Raw genomic sequence first — 15,795 nt, 5'->3', positions numbered from 1 at the left:
AATAGAGAACACCCACATTTTCAGCGTGTTTGGTTTAATATTGAAATATTCATGTTAATTCATCGTTTTCTACCGTACAGGAAGAGAATCGCTTCGTTTCTGTCCTCCTTGAACAGTAGGTGTTTTTCATTATTAAGAATCGAGCATTGAACGATTTTCTTGTCTCTCTTTCTGCTTGTCCTCAGCGCTGAACGAGCCAACCATAGACTATGGCTTCCAGAGGTTACAGAAGGTCATCCCCAGACACCCCGGAGACCAGGAGAGATTACCCAAGGTACATTGCTCTCAGTCCTCTTGTGTGCGTACATGTTTCCATGTTTGTAATTAATTTAAAAGGAATCTGACTTGGTAACACTGGTAACAGAGAGATATTGATAACTTCTAGAGTTTCATAGCACATATGGCTATACATGGCACAAGGGCAGTGTGACCTCATACATACAGAGGAGTGGCTGTGTGCTACAGACAGTAGGCTATACATGACACTATGTACGCACTCAAACAATTTTTATCATATATTCATGCTCATTTTCTGCCCAAACAAACACTTGATTTGCAAAAGCCTAACACACAAGCAGCTCTATTCATCCTTCCACTGACTATAAGGTCATTTAGACTGGCAAAGTGGGAAAGGGAAGGGAGAGAGGGAGGGAGGGAGGGAGAGAGGGAGAGAGGGAGAGAGGGAGGAAAGGAGGTTGAGGGAGAGAGGAAGAGAGAGGCAGAAGCAGGTTAGGTGATCCATCATAGCTGTCCAGTCTTACCTCCTGCTGGGTCAGTGGATCGAAGTCAACCCCGGGTGGACTTTATTACTTCCAGCACACACACACTCACACAGTCACTCTCTCACACACACACACACATATACACAAACAGGCTCACACACTCACAGGTAGAAATGCACCTACACAACTCTTTCGCCTCAGCGTGCACTCACACTGAGCAGAGGGGAAGTCACCATGAGGCAGAGATGAAGAGCGCAGGTAGAAGGAGGAGAGAGAAATGGCTTGTCCTCGCTGTGTGTCATGTCTGCTGGATACAAGACCTGTCCCAGTGAGTTCTGCTCTTTAGCCTATCACCCCCCCCCCCCCGTATCTTTCTAAATATCTCCATGTCCATCCATCTTTTTTTCCTCTCCTCCTCTTCCTCACTCTCTACGTGGTGTCTCTTTCTCTTCTAAATGAACAGCGGTAGCTTGCAGGCCCCGGTTGTTCATTTCAGCTCTATTGATTTGTGCCTTTATTGAGGTAATAACAGTTTGTTGACCACACTTCTCTCAACTGTTGGCCTCAATCATGAGGGAGAGAGGGTGCAAAAGAGGGGCAAACGCGGACAACTTCTGCTGCAACAAATGTCCAGTCAAGGTCGCCATGGCAACACCTCTTTGTGGTTTTCTGTCTTCCAAAACAATGTTTTGAAATCAAATTGATCGGGAATAAACTGAATTACAATCTAGTAGCACCATTTTCAAAGGGCCTCTTAAATAGATGGTGTGGATTTACAAGAGTTAGTGTATTACCGTCAGTAAATGTTTTGGACGAGCTACTGAAACAAAACCTTAGCTGTGAATGAGTTCAACTACATAACACAACATAATGGATATGTTAACAGCTTGACCTTACATACAGACAGAACTTTACTTTGTAAATCAGTCAACGTCCATATTTGTAGTCCTATATGCATACTAGTCCTCTGTGTTCGTACCCTGACCAGCTTCTCCAAACAGGGGCTGTGCTTACAGGAATCAGCTGTCAGAATTTGGCCAAGGGTAGCCTGGACACCCCCTTAATCAGGCGGCTAGGAGACTCTATGGCATCTATATAGCACATGTATGCTTGTGGGTGGTGCATCTTTGTTTTAGTACCCAAGAACCAAGTTAAAAAGATGATATGTCAGGGCGCAGTTGTTAGTCCTATGTGTGGAGGCTCTAGTCTTCCAAGCGGGCGGACCCAGGTTCAAATCCAGCCTGTGGCTCCTTTCCCGCATGTCATTCCCCACTCTCTTTCTCTCCCTCATTTCTGACTCTATCCACTGTCCTATCTCTCAATTAAATGCACAAAAGCCCATAAATAAATCTTCAAATCTGTGGAATCTGTATGTCACCTTACTGTTAGCAATTAAATTAGATGGGATTATTGGAAATGCTACATTAGTGTGTGCACAAACTACTTCATGCCAATCCTTCATAAGTTAGTGCCCCAGTTGATCCAAACCCATGTTGACTTTGAGTAATTCTCAAAAAAATGAAATCTCTCTTCAACAAACTCCAAAACATTGTGAAGGAATCATGCAGAATATGTGTTAAAGCCTCTTCTCTCTCTTTATTTTGTTGTAATGATCAGTGGCACAGGCAGGCTGCAGGGTGTTCAGCTGAGGCTGTGGTTGTAGCTGGGGGTCTGGGGCCAGCTAATGAGTGACCGCCCTGCCAGACAGGGGCCAGGCTCTGCTCTGGATCAGGTTCCCCTTCCTGTTGACGTCTCTGTGGGGCCTGCCTTTTACGGGAAGAGACCCTGCGCCCAGGAAATGGTCTCCCCTTACAGTGGCAGAGCTCGGGAGGCAGCACGGCGCTAACCACATTTATCTGTTTATCAGAACGACTCTGGAGCGCTGCTGCCTAATCGCGTTTAGCCACTGGACAGATCCCTCCGCTAACGAGAGGCTGATAGGTACAGACAGGGAGCAGAACCCACCAGAGAGTGATTAATCGAGACAATGGGAGAGAGAAAAAGAAGAGAGAGAGAGAGACAGGAGACAGTCATTTGGAGACTGCAGGTGAAGAGAGAAGGGTGGAGTTTAGAGATGGAGACATGCAGCAGGAAAGAGCTGAGGGCTTTAAAACTCATAGCTGCTGAAGAGAGGCAAAAAAAAATGTTTAAGATGAAGTGACTAGGGTTTCACATATCCTCCCTGAACACCACTATACGCTCCAGCTGCGCATCTGTTTGTGCCCTAATGCCTTACTCTTCTTACTCTTTCCTCATTTCCCCTCCTCCTCCTCCCCTCCCTCCCATCATCCATCCATCTACCTATCTAGCAATCCCTGGGAGGCATGTGGAGTCGAGGAACAGCAGAGAGAAGGAAGCGAGGAGCGGTGCATACATACTAAAGAACCACTTACCTTCCCAGGGCCTCTACATCTCTCAATCACCTCGAACAGGCCTCCTCTCTGGTCTCCCCTCTTTCTGTCTCCTCCCTCTCTCCCCCCCCCCCCCCCCCCAGATAGTGCTAGTAATGGGAGGTTAACACAGAGGCAGCGCTCCCATTATTGAGTGAATTTAGCACCTCGGACAGCGCTCTACAATCTTTATTGCTTTGCTGACCCTCTCGTCATGTCCTGGGCGTGCTCGACAGCCCTCCACATGTGCACGCTGGCTGCGTGTGTGTGTGTGTGTGTGTGTGTGTGTGTGTGTGTGTGTGTGTGTGATATGAGTCTGATTGAAAGGCGGTGTGTCACGGAACAGAGAGCACACATGCTCCGGGGCTTGTTCACAGCGAGGGATACACTCAGGAGGGTATAGCGCACAGCGTGTGTGTGCGCGAGTAGAAGGGAGAGAGAGAGAGAGGAAAACGAGGGGGAAGGTTGTAGGGGAGGGGGGCTGCAATTTTCTGGTTGTCGCGCCTCCAGCATATATCCTGGCCCCGGCACATTAACTTTTAAAAAGGGTTTCGTAAGGGCTGTAGGTGTCTACATCACACACACACACACACACACACACACACACACACACACACACACACATATAAACGACTGCCTAGAGTCACACACTCATACGCTCAGGGAGAGGAAAGAATAGAGACGGAGCGAGCGAGGAGAGAAAGAAGGGTAAGCGGTAGAAAATGAGCGCAGAGAAAGTGGCAACACTACGGGAGGATAAATGTTTGATGTGGGAAATTCCACTCGGTGGTTTTCTACCTGAGCGATGATGTTCTACATTTATCACACAAAGTGGATGCAGGGCTATTCACTTGGATCATTACCAGGGTTAATACAGGGCAGGAGACGGGTGTGTGTCCCGGAGTTGTACAGCCGTCCAAACTGATGATCTGTTGTGTTAAATGAGATTGATGTGTGATCATGTGCGCTGGATTCATGATCGGCTTGCTGACAGCAGAGGAGGAGGAGAAGACGTAAGAAAACGCTTGACTGATATAGAGATATAGGCTCATGTTTTATTCACAGATAACAGTGTCTTACCTCTGCTCTCCCAAACTGCCCCGGCTAGTAACTAAGTGCCAGGACAGGCCCATTTCTCTTCCTCTGCCTTCCTTCGTCGGCCTCTCCTTCCTCTTCCTGCACTCTCTCTGTTCTGCATTCACAGCATAATGTAGGACGTGAAATGTAATAAAAGTGACTGAACTCTGTGAGCCGTCACATTCATGATCAATCCCTTTTTTTTTTTTCTCCGTCTGTGCTTGATTTTGTTTTAGGAGGTGATCTTAAAGAGAGCAGCCGACCTGGTGGAGGCTTTGTACGGGATGCCTCATAATAACCAGGTAAATACCAAACACAAACACAAACACAAACATCAATTCATCTCACAGGAAATGATGTGTGTGGTTCAGCAACAAAGGGTGTTTTGCTGGACTCGATGCCTCAATATTTGCCTCAGATGTAGGACCCAAAAAACATAAACATGAGATCATGGTAGCTTTTTTATGTCATGTTGTTGAGGGAATGAGAAGCACAATGACACTGAAGGAGGAGAAGAGATAAAACAGAGAAGCAAATAAGGAAGAAGAGGATGCATGAAGCAGGGAGGAAAAGAGGAAGCACCAGGAAAGACTTGATGAGTCTGTTAATGAGACTTCCCTCCATTTACTGGAACCAATCCCACCACTCCCAGTGACCACTGATAAAAAACCACTCCGCCTGCAAGCTTTACATGCACAATATCTCAATAAGGACAAATCTTCTTCTTATCTCCTTTGCCCTCTCTTCCTGACCACAGCTGTGTTTTCTTTTTTCTCTTTGCCAGGAGATGATTCTGAAACGAGCTGCAGACATCGCAGAGGCCCTCTACACGACGGTGCCACGAGGGCACAATCAGCTCACTGGTCTTGGCAGCGGCTCCGTCCATGCTGGCATGATGTCTGTGAACTCCTTCACCGGGTCAGAGGTGGCACAAACGGCCAATCAGGGTGAGCAAACTCAACAGGAAACAATTAGTCTGACATCATTGGGAGAAGTGGCAGTGATTTATCTTCTTTTTTTTTTTTTTGTCTTTTTGGAAAGAAGGATGTGTAGTAAACATGAGCAGTGCTACAGGGACATTTAATTTTTCATGTGGAGAAATTTAGAAAGTGTAATTTAAGAGCAGGATGAAAACAAGCAGAACTTGAAAAAAAGAGGACAGAAGGAGTTGGAGGAGGAGGAGGGGAGCTGGAAGAGAAAACACTGAAAACTTAAGAACGAAGGTGAGAGAGTGAAGTATGGAGAAAAAGGGAGCCACGGATGGAGTACGATGGAGAAATATGAGTGGGTCCTAGGGGTGTGTATATTAGACTGGGGTCGGCCCCCCGTCTGACAGAGAGAGATGTGGGTGCAGTCAGCGGTGATTCATCACGTGTATCAGGGGAAGGAGGAGAGGAAAGCAGCCCTCTGGATGTGTCTCAATACTTCCAATGAGCTCGCCTCGCCTCTTCCTCTGTCCTTCATCTTCATCTGGAAACATGTTGTGGTGTGAAGAAAACAACAGATATCAGCTGTGTGCCGTAAGGGGGTAAAAGATTGCAACACATAACGGAATCAGACAGGGAATTTGTGATTCTTAAATATGGAATGAGAGGCTTAAAACAGCAGGGAAGTGCAGCCTTTTGTTGCACTAGAAAGCAGAAAATCCTGATGCTCATTTCCAGCTGTTTCTTTTCTTTCTTCAGTGTCAGCACGTTGGGTCTGAGATGTATTATTATTATAGTCCTCTTTCCATCTGCTCCTCTTTCTGTTAGCTGCCCCTGTGAAGCATAAAGGAGGATAGGGTCCTGTCAGAGATACTGGCTTCATTCTTTATGAATTACAGGAGAGCTGCAGAGGCCTTTTAGTGTTAATTGCCTTATCAATAGATCTCATTTTGGAGAGGAGCCAGTGAGGTTAAAGGCCTCTTGTTTCACTGCTTATATTGCAGCTAGTTCCCTCTTGTGTCATTTTTTCTCTGCTCTGGTCATTTCTTTTTACGTTCTTCCCTATACTGTCTTTTCAAAGAATTTCTTTTTTCTTTTATTCTTAAACATTGTTTTGAGTGTTTGGCTTTCTAATTCCTTTTTTTTTGTCCGCCTTCTGCTAACAGCCCCTAACACCTTTCCCTCTCTCTCTGTGTCCCTGTCTGTCTCTGTCCATAGGTTTCAGTAGGAGTACAAGCAGTGTGTCCCCTCATGGTTATGTCCCCAGCTCCACCCCCCAGCAGAGTAGCTACAGCTCTGTCTCCACTAGCATGAACGGCTACGCTAACTCTGGCATGGCAACCCTGGGCACCTCGCCCAACTTCCTCAATGGATCTGCAGGCAACTCGCCCTATGCTAGTGAGTAAACACACCACATCCTAGATCTGAAACTAAGAGGGAAAGACTTAATCAAGGAAACAATAAGCAAAAAACAGATTGAATCGGATCCTTTTAAAGATAAAAAAGCAGTATTTCACAGGGAGTCAGAGCAGGAGGTGCAAATAAGAATTGACACAAAGAAGAAAGTGCTGCAGTTCAGCTGGCTCATCTGTTTCTTTAAGAACAGAGTCAAACACAAATCCCCACTTTATTGGCCAGGGGAGCAGATCACCTGCACCCCCTCCGCCCCAACACACACCCCACCAGCTCTGCTCACACACACACACACACACACACACACACACACACACACACACACACACACACACACACACACTCACCCTCTACATTAAAGACCCTTGATTAAATCAATAAACTAATTGCTAGAGAAGCAATTCCATTTCAGCGCTTTGATTCCTGGGTGTTAACAAGTATTTTAACAGGCTCATCGGCCCCACACAGACACTTTCAATCAATGGCCCCTCGGCCTGCCTTTGTAGGTCCAATTTTCATTAATTGATTAGTTAGGCCCCTTCATAAATGGATTATGACTTTATTGCAGGGATTTGTCAGGAAGAGCCATAAAAGCTAAGTGTTGGATAATAACAACAATAAAGGCAGAAGCAGATATCAGAGGGCAGGTGAAATACGACTTCGCTTGATTGTAAAATCACTGAGGGGGAAAATGCTCTTAGTATATTAGCAGACAAAAGACTGAGCTGTGGATGGATAGGGTGATGTCAGAGGGAGACAGGATTTGGGTTGTAAAGATAACCTTCAACTGATTTTAGCCTGTGGAGTCTCATGTCTATAAGTTAGAGCAGGTGGCACATGATAGCTCTAGAAATCCAGGTTAAAGCTTTCTTATATATCGTCTTAATATCAGGAACTGAAGTATTATACAACATACCAGTTTTGGAGCTGCTGTTAATCCGGGGTGATGATGTGAACCTTAGGCTGAGGACTTCTTATATTTACTTTAAAGCCTGGTCAGATAAGGGTTTAGAAAGAGAACACTTTGTTCAGATGATAAATCTGTTTAATTGAACTGGTGATGGTTTCACTATTGATGCAGCATTAACCGATCGCAGCTCCATCTCAAAGAGATGAACTGTTAAGTGAACAGAAAATCAAAAATGGAGGAATCTTTCATGTAGCTTATTAGCTAGGAGTCATCATCAAATTGTATGTAATTAAGAAAAAAAGACGTGGTTTAGAGAAAGATATGAGATAGGAGTGAATTCAACATATCAGTCTTACAAAGAATATTAGTCTTATCTGTTAGCAACTGAGGTAACTCTCTCCCCTTTTCAAGAAATGATTCATACAATGAAAATGGAAAAGCTACACATAGGAAAAAACAAAAGAAACGCTCACTAAAGTATTTTAAATAAATAGAGCTAGTATGTTCTGGCTTACTACCCTGTACAAGATACACTCACTATCTTATCACAAACTAAGTCTTTGAAGCACCTACATCACCAAGCTTCTACACCCACTATATTTTGAAGATACATGAACATATTTCACCATGGTGTGAGTATGCCTCATGCTTTGCACCAATGGTTTCTGACCTTGGGTCCAGGCCACCCTTGGGGGGGATGCCAAAGATCACACACAAAGGCACAAGCACTTCCTGCTCTGAGGTTGTCAAAATTAGATTTGCACATATTAACTAAAATCATGATATCACACTTAATAAATCGTTTATACAAACATTGTTTGTCTAGAACTAGAGCATGTGTGTAGGCCTCGTCTAGTACAATGTTGAATTTATACCAAAGAGACATTTATCAATGAAAACAATTCAAATGTATGTTAACTTTTGACAGCAATGTATCCTAGCTGTCTTTTTTTTTCCTTAAGGAAAAAAGGGTTTGGAACCAATGTTTTAGATGAACTGGTTATTATGCTGGACACTAAAAACACAAAGAAGCAGGGATTTGTGTCACGCTGATTTTAACAGTCCTTGTGTACCATTTGCTCAAGCTGTTTAATGATTCATCTGTGCTTTTCTGTGATAATAGATTAACTGGCCTTGTTTGTAACTCACCAAAAAAACAAATCACAGGTACTGCACCCCGAGTTAGCCGGAGTTGTTTATCAAGCCTCTGCAGGCCTCTAGCAACAGGATGAGTCATCAAAACAGAGTGATTAAAGGGGAAACAACTTTGGGCTGTTTTCAGTGCAACTGTTCCAACTTAACACATTTTTGTCTTAGCTATGGAATATCTAATTATCAGGTGATTGCTTAACAACAACAAAAAGTTTTGCCAAATAAGTCTGAGCCAAATGATCTGAGTCCAAAACATTATCCCTCCTGCCATCATCCATTGATCAGTCCCTTTCTGCTCATCCCGTCTGCCCGTCCTCTGCCCTCGGCCCTCTCTCTAACCTCATCTCTCCCCCTTTCCATCTTCATCTTTCCTTCCGTCATTCATCCCTGACGTGCTCCCTGTGACCCCCCCCTTAACCCCCCCTTCTCCTACCCGTCTCTCTTCTCTCAGTCGTCCCGTCGAGCCCCACCATGGCCTCGTCCACCAGCCTGCCATCTAACTGCAGCAGCTCCTCCGGCATCTTCTCCTTCTCTCCGGCGAACATGGTGTCCGCTGCCGTCAAGCAGAAGAGCGCCTTCGCCCCCGTGGTGCGACCTCAGAACTCACCCCCTCCCACGTGCACCAGCGGTAACGTTAACGGCCTGCAAGGTAAGCTAAGAAATGTTAGCCACCGAGCATTTATTTAAGTGGTGCCCACAGACTGTATAACGAGATGGACAACATGACAGCTCCCTGACAGTGAAACCAAAACACTTGATGACTAGCTGCTTTATAAGTCATAAATTCCTCCTCCTCCATGTTAACAGATGGGATGTGAATCAAACCAGGAAGTGACAGTAAACATCCAATACATTTTTCTTAAACATAGTTTCTGTAATTGTAGTTAGTTGAATATGTCAGATTTTTTTTATGTCAATAGTGTAATCTGTCAGTGCCCAATGGGGGGCTATTTTGGCTTCTTTCCCCTTAGACTCGTCATCCATCTTTAAATCTTTAAATACAGTAAATGGTGACTTCCAATAATTGCAGATCTGCTGTTTTTATGCATCAATCAAGTTTTTATTGTGCTCTTCTTCACCTCTTGATAACAACTTCTCACTTTTAACCCCACTTCCTCTTCTTATTTCCCTTTTCTTCACTCCCCCCCAAACCCTTACACTCTCCTTCCTCACTGTAGATCAGTCTTTTGTGGACTCTAGCAAGTACTCATCAGCCACCTCTCTGCAAGGCCTGGCCTTCTCCTGAAGTACGTTATCCCTCTCTTATATTGTCTCTTCCTCTGTTTCTCTCCACTCTTCACCAGCAGCTCATCCTGCCCTTCTTCTTCTTCTTTTCTGTTTTTATTTGTCACTCTTGACTTGTCAGACAGACAGCATGCCATGCCATATGTGTCCCATTTCCTGTTTTCACTTCCTGCTTCCTGCCCATGCTCTGGTGGGTGTCTTTGTAGAGGGGGGGTTGGTGCTGGACTAGGGGGGATTGTTATGACACCACGGGTCATTCTGTTCTCCCACTTCCATCGAATGCAGCACGGGGTCTGTGGGTCTGGGCAGGATGTTTCATGGTGTTGAGATCCTGCGAGAGAGAGAGAAATGATGGATGGGAATCTTTATCAGAGCCCAAAGCTAAGCACTTCCTCACTTCCTCTGTCGGCGTTGATGAGTGCTGACCACGGTGACCCAAAGGCCACTGGCCACTGCGCACTGATCACACTGACACACACACACACACACACACACACACACACACACACACACACACACACACACACACACACACACACACACACACACACACACACACACACACACACACACACACACAGCCAGAGACACTTAGGAAATAACCAGGGAATTAGTGGATTGAAGAGAGAGGGGAATCAATAGGGAGCCAATATGTTATATGAAAAATTCCTCACTGTGATGGCCTCTGTGTTGGAGTGGAGTGGAAAGGGGGGGGGGGGGGGGGGGGGGGGAGTTTGGATTGAGAAGGTGAGAATCTGGAAGCTATAGGGGAAGCAAGGGGGATTATATAAGGAGTTAAAGCTCCCCCAGAAAGACTCATTGGTTCCATTTCCATGTTCAACTGTTGAGTGTAATTTCATCACCTCTGTTGTCCCACGTCACCGCGCCTCCCTCTCATGTTTGAATCACGCTCCACGATGCACAATGGCATTACACAATGGAGCTGCTAACAATTAACAGTGGCAGCTCTTGCATGAAAGCTATTCAGAAAGCCTGTGAAAAGTTGAATGATGCTGTCAGTGTGCGCCAAGTTTAGTGGAGCAGCGCAGGAAAATGTTTTGATTTGGGCGGCCTCGGAATGAAGAGATAATGAGGCAGAGTCGTCTTTGTGCGCCAGATGCTGGAGCACATTTCTGTTATATGGCTGTTGTGATGACAGATGAAACCCAGCAATCACGACTGACCTCTCTCTCTCTCCCCCCCCCACCATTTTCCTCCCCCTCTTTTCCCACAAAACAGCGATTCCTGGGATGATCGTTCCACCCATGTAGAGGATCTGGGATAGCTGGAGATTTGGGAATGTTGAGAGGAGGAAAAAGACACAGCAAGCAGAGTCTGGCGAGTCTCTGTTATGCTCCGGAGCTGAAACTGAAGGAAGTGAAGATAAGACGCAGGACTCTGTAAAACTCAGGCCTTTCCATTGGGATTTCATCTGAAGGGAGAAAGAAGGAACGACACAAACCTCTGTGATGTTATTCCCCTCTTGGTTGAATTAGTGTAGCTTCTCTGACACGGCGTTGGATGGAGTGTATAGAGACTGATAGTTTACCCACAGTGTGACACTGACCTCATGAAAGGAGCATTTATTTATCTTTATGTTAATGCCTGTAAGGTTTGAGTACTAGAGAGCCCCCCACACCGCCTCACAACCCCTACAAATCGCACAAACAACACTCAAGTGTTGGTTTGGCCATGACGTTTACATAATCTCTGTCACAATAGAAGATGCTTTCCTTTAGCTCGGCCTCCACGCTGAAAACCACAAAACAACACACCGGCCAAATAGAACTAAGGTCAACAAAGAAGAACAAAAAAAAAAAAAAAGGGAAAATACACAAAAGAACAAAATCAACCCTCAGTTTTGCTGCTAATTATCCCATAAATCTAAAAGTTGTGTAACAGAATCTCCCTTACATCAGCATACATGCCTTTTTTTTTCTTTAGTATTCCTTTTTCTTGGTTTGTTAGTTTGAATTTTAATGAAACTGTGAGGACTGAGCTGTTTGCAATATGCTTTTTCTGCTTGTCCTGTGAAGAAAAATGGCGATCGATTTAGCCAAAAACTTTGAAGGTGATTTTTAGAGAAGACTAGGATGTGTGCGTCCAGCCAGCACTGTACTGAAGGAGGAGTCTAGCAAATATGGAATTAGAATAAATGCGTGATATATGTGATATATTTTTGTATATAAACAAAGTGACTTTTTTTTTTCATTTGACATTTCTTTTTCTTTTTCTTTTTTTTTTTCGCGATAGCTCTAGTTTGAAATGTAAACATTAAATGTCTTAAGGCAGCTTCTCAGTACAGAAGATAGATTTACTGTGTGTGTCAATATCTCATCTGCTAAACATGAGAAACATGGATTTGGATACAAAAAGGGGATTCCTGTAAAATATCCTATAAATAATGTATTTATCCCTTATATTTGTACATTGCCACTCACCCTCGTTTAGTTGTGTCGTGTAAGTTTAATACAGTAAGTGAACATATTTCACAGTGTTTGGTTTCATTATTTACTGTCGTCTCACACTATTTAAATGTGACTTTTTTATCTCTTTTGATTTGTTTTGTATGTCGATATGTTTTGCGTTGCTATTCATGCTTTCTTTTGTTGATTTTCAAAACATGCCATTGTCTATTTTTGTATTATTTGTAAGTTAATAAAAAAAAGTTCAGTTTTTTTTTCCTTATGAAAATGTTTATTGTATGGCGAAAAAGTAGCATCTTATTCAGAGTATTTGGTTGAAGTAGATTTTTTAAGAATATATACACACATTAATATATACTGTAAATCTATATCTTTTTGTTTGAACTCTTTGAGGCTTTCAGATTGAAACTGTTCTTGAGCTGATAATATGCATGGGTTCTTCTCTTGAGTGACACTTTCTTTTTTTGTGTGTGTGCAAACCAAGAGATCTAAGAGATTGCTCTGTGTTTTTCTTTTCTTTGAGTTCCTCTTCTTTCCCCTCTGTTCTTTCTTTTCCTGCGTTATTTATGCCTGCTTACAGACTGTATCTATATACTCTTTTTTTTCTGTCACTGTAATCTTTACCAGCAGTCTAGATGCCTTAACAATGCAAACCCATTCTTCATTCAATCACGTGTACAGTTTTTTACCCTGACCACAATTGTCTATTGCCACAGAGGAATTCATGGGAACTTGGGGACAAAGCACAAACCCACTCTGTTTGGTGGTGAAGCCAGACTAGAATACAAAGAGCCATAATTCAACAATCACACACACCCCGATGTACTATAATACTACAGCAATGGCACGCTTTGAAGGACGCTCAGAGGCCTGTCCCAGCTGTGCATATTGCACTTTTGTCTTTTTTTTGTAGCGATTATGTAGCTTTTCTCTGATTAATGAAATAATTCAAACCGCATGTTGGTAACATTTCTCATTAACCACAGGATCACAGCAGTGTGGCAACACAACGCTGAGTTAATTGTAGTACAAAGGGGCACACAGCGGAGATAAGCACTGTCACAGCACAATTTTAATCTCAAACATGAACTCGTATAGGTCGGACTCCGGTCTCTGACAGTCGATCCCCCTCTCTCCCCTGTATCAGCCTTCAGACAAAACGGCTTCATTACGAGCTAAACAGAACAAGAAGAAGTGAGGGAGCATGAAAGTGAGCTCCTCGGCCCCTCAGCCATTTCTGTAGTCTTTTCTTTGTGTCTGCCGTGTGTCTTCAAGCTGTTGCTGGACAGAGAATAGGGCTTTTCTCTTTTGCTTTTCTTTCCTAGAGACTGGTTTTGTAAAGTGGCTAGAAAGGAGCGTTTTAACAGAGGCGCCTGCTGACGGACGAGTGTTTTTCAGGCACTTATGTGCCCGCACTGGTCAGGCTGGTGCGGGGGGGGGGGGGGCACACCATATCTGTTTCAAATGAACTACAGAGGTCTGTTGTCATACAATGGCTTCTTTGTAAGCGAAGTTCCATCCTGATTATGAATATTGGTAATGGGTGACAAAGTTTTGTATTTAGGTAACAAACAAAAAAAAGATGCAAACCAAATAGCTGGTGTCTATTTTTTCCTCTGTTTTGTCTTAGACTGCAAATACACTGAACAGCTCTATGATATAAGGGAAGAAAATCCTACTGTATAGATTGTTATTGTTTTTGATGAAAATTGAGCTGTAAGATAACTTTTGGACTCTCACAATGTTGAATTAAAGTTACCTCTTGTCTGTGACATTGTCAGTTGTCATTTTGTCATTTTCAATGCAGCTTTCGATCTGAATTGCAAACCACACATTACGGTTTTTTCATCACATAAAATTCTAGAATTTGTCTTTTTAGTTATTTATATTTTTATGGTTTTAAACATTAGGCTCGACATTTTTGTCAGGCTAAGAAAAGGAGAGAAGACTAATTCCACAGGTCAGAAACAGGCCTGCGTCCCCTCCCCCCTCTAGGCTCCTCTCTCTAATGAATCTAATTCATTAATGCATTACTGATGGCATGGTGAACATGGTTAGCCTGACAAGTTTCCTCCTAAACATATTAGTTAATGATGATTCCAAGGTTATTAATTGTGAACGCACCAGCCCACCATAATTGAGTCATCATTTGCATACCCGGTCATCAGCAGAAAATTAATTTATTTTTTATTTTGTGCATATCTAATTTGGGAGGCTGTGATTGGATTAGCTCGTGAAAACAGCGGATCCCAGGATTCTGCTGACCTCACAGTGTTCCAGGGTCTCCGCGGTAACTGGAGGCTTCCGTAGCGCTTGGGGGGGGGGGGGGGGGGGGGGCGATGGGACGACCTGGAAGTACTGATGAAATAAGGACTCGTAAACAGAGTGTGTGCTGGTGTGTGTGTTTGCCTCCTTAATTGCCCTATAGGTTCATAACTGCTCAGGGCTTTTTTTCCCCATACATCTAATAAGAGGGTTGATAGTTTGCTGACAAACAGTAAAGTGGGTTGAGCAGTAAGAGGTGGGATATTGAATTATGGAGGTTACACACTCCATGAGTCCTGGAGCCTAATGTTTTTGATTAGCCAGCCGAGTAACACAACCATGTAGCTCAAGGGATTCTACTTCCCCTCAAAATGCGGCCTGTGTTGCAACACACACAAACATATACAATCATAAATCATAAACACACACAGACAAAAGGTGAACCCATTTTGCTCTTTATTTCCAGCATGCTTTTCAGGCCTGGATAGACTGGTCAGTGTGGGAGGAGGACAATAGGAGTGGGAGGCGGAGGGCAGTGTGGAGCCAGCAGACCTCAGGAGACCTAACATTAAAGACGCTATTCCTGGAGAACCTCGAGCTCTTCTGCGTACAGACGGCAAAAGGCTCCACACATCAAGAGAGATGCTGTTCAGGAGCTTCTCTGCCACTAGTCTCCTAATGAAATATATTAATGCACATATTCCTCAACATCTCTCGCTCTCCTCCCTGCACGGACACATGAAGGGAGGAAGGAGTGCATGGAGAGAGAGAGAGAGGGAGAGAGAGGCATATTTGAAAGAAAAGCAGGAGTCCCCATGGGGATCCCGGGTAAAGAAAGGAGAGGAAAGAAATGGTAAGGAGAGAGGATGGGAGTTGGAGGGGGGGGTATTCAGAATGGAGGCAGACATAGACAAGGAGAGGAGGGATGAATATTAATTATACTCTATGTTAGAAAAAAACCAACAATGGACAATATACAGAGATGAAGAGGCCTTCCCTGCAATGTGTGTGTGTGTCTACAGGTCCATGCATGCTTTCCCTTTCTGCATCTGTACGTGCAAAAACACTCCCACCAGTGAGGAGTGCAAGGCAAAGCCAGAACGAGCACGCACTCACTTTCAGGTTTGCGATATGGCTCATATGAAGGTGTGTGGTCGTTTCCCACAGTAATTATCCTGGCTGACTGTGGGTGTCTGTCTATGATCTGTGTGCTACCTGTCAGAGGGAGCCTGGCAGAGCCTATGCTTTATACTCCCTGTAATTGCTGCT

At 44.1% G+C, this 15,795-nt stretch overlaps 1 protein-coding gene across 3 annotated transcripts in view; it reads left to right on the top strand.

The window, feature by feature from the left end:
• ebf1a (EBF transcription factor 1a) overlaps nucleotides 1-14,033 on the top strand; it is a 58,159-nt gene extending 44,126 nt beyond the window's left edge. Inside the window, exons 11-17 of one of the 3 annotated variants that reach the window (XM_065958519.1) lie at nucleotides 186-274; nucleotides 4,426-4,491; nucleotides 4,974-5,136; nucleotides 6,334-6,513; nucleotides 9,042-9,239; nucleotides 9,769-9,837; nucleotides 11,075-14,033. In XM_065958519.1, the coding sequence (XP_065814591.1) occupies nucleotides 186-274; nucleotides 4,426-4,491; nucleotides 4,974-5,136; nucleotides 6,334-6,513; nucleotides 9,042-9,239; nucleotides 9,769-9,836 (764 nt within the window). In that variant the 3' untranslated portion in view covers nucleotide 9,837; nucleotides 11,075-14,033. The other 2 variants (XM_065958520.1, XM_065958521.1) reach the window with 2 other exon arrangements.
• Nucleotides 14,034-15,795: the final 1,762 nt, after the last annotated feature.

The sequence above is a fragment of the Labrus bergylta genome, chromosome 9 (genome assembly GCF_963930695.1).
Source record: "Labrus bergylta chromosome 9, fLabBer1.1, whole genome shotgun sequence".
Lineage (NCBI taxonomy): Eukaryota > Metazoa > Chordata > Actinopteri > Labriformes > Labridae > Labrus > Labrus bergylta.
The sequence above is the reverse complement of the archived record's forward strand: the minus strand, read 5'-3'. Positions and strand labels throughout refer to the sequence as shown.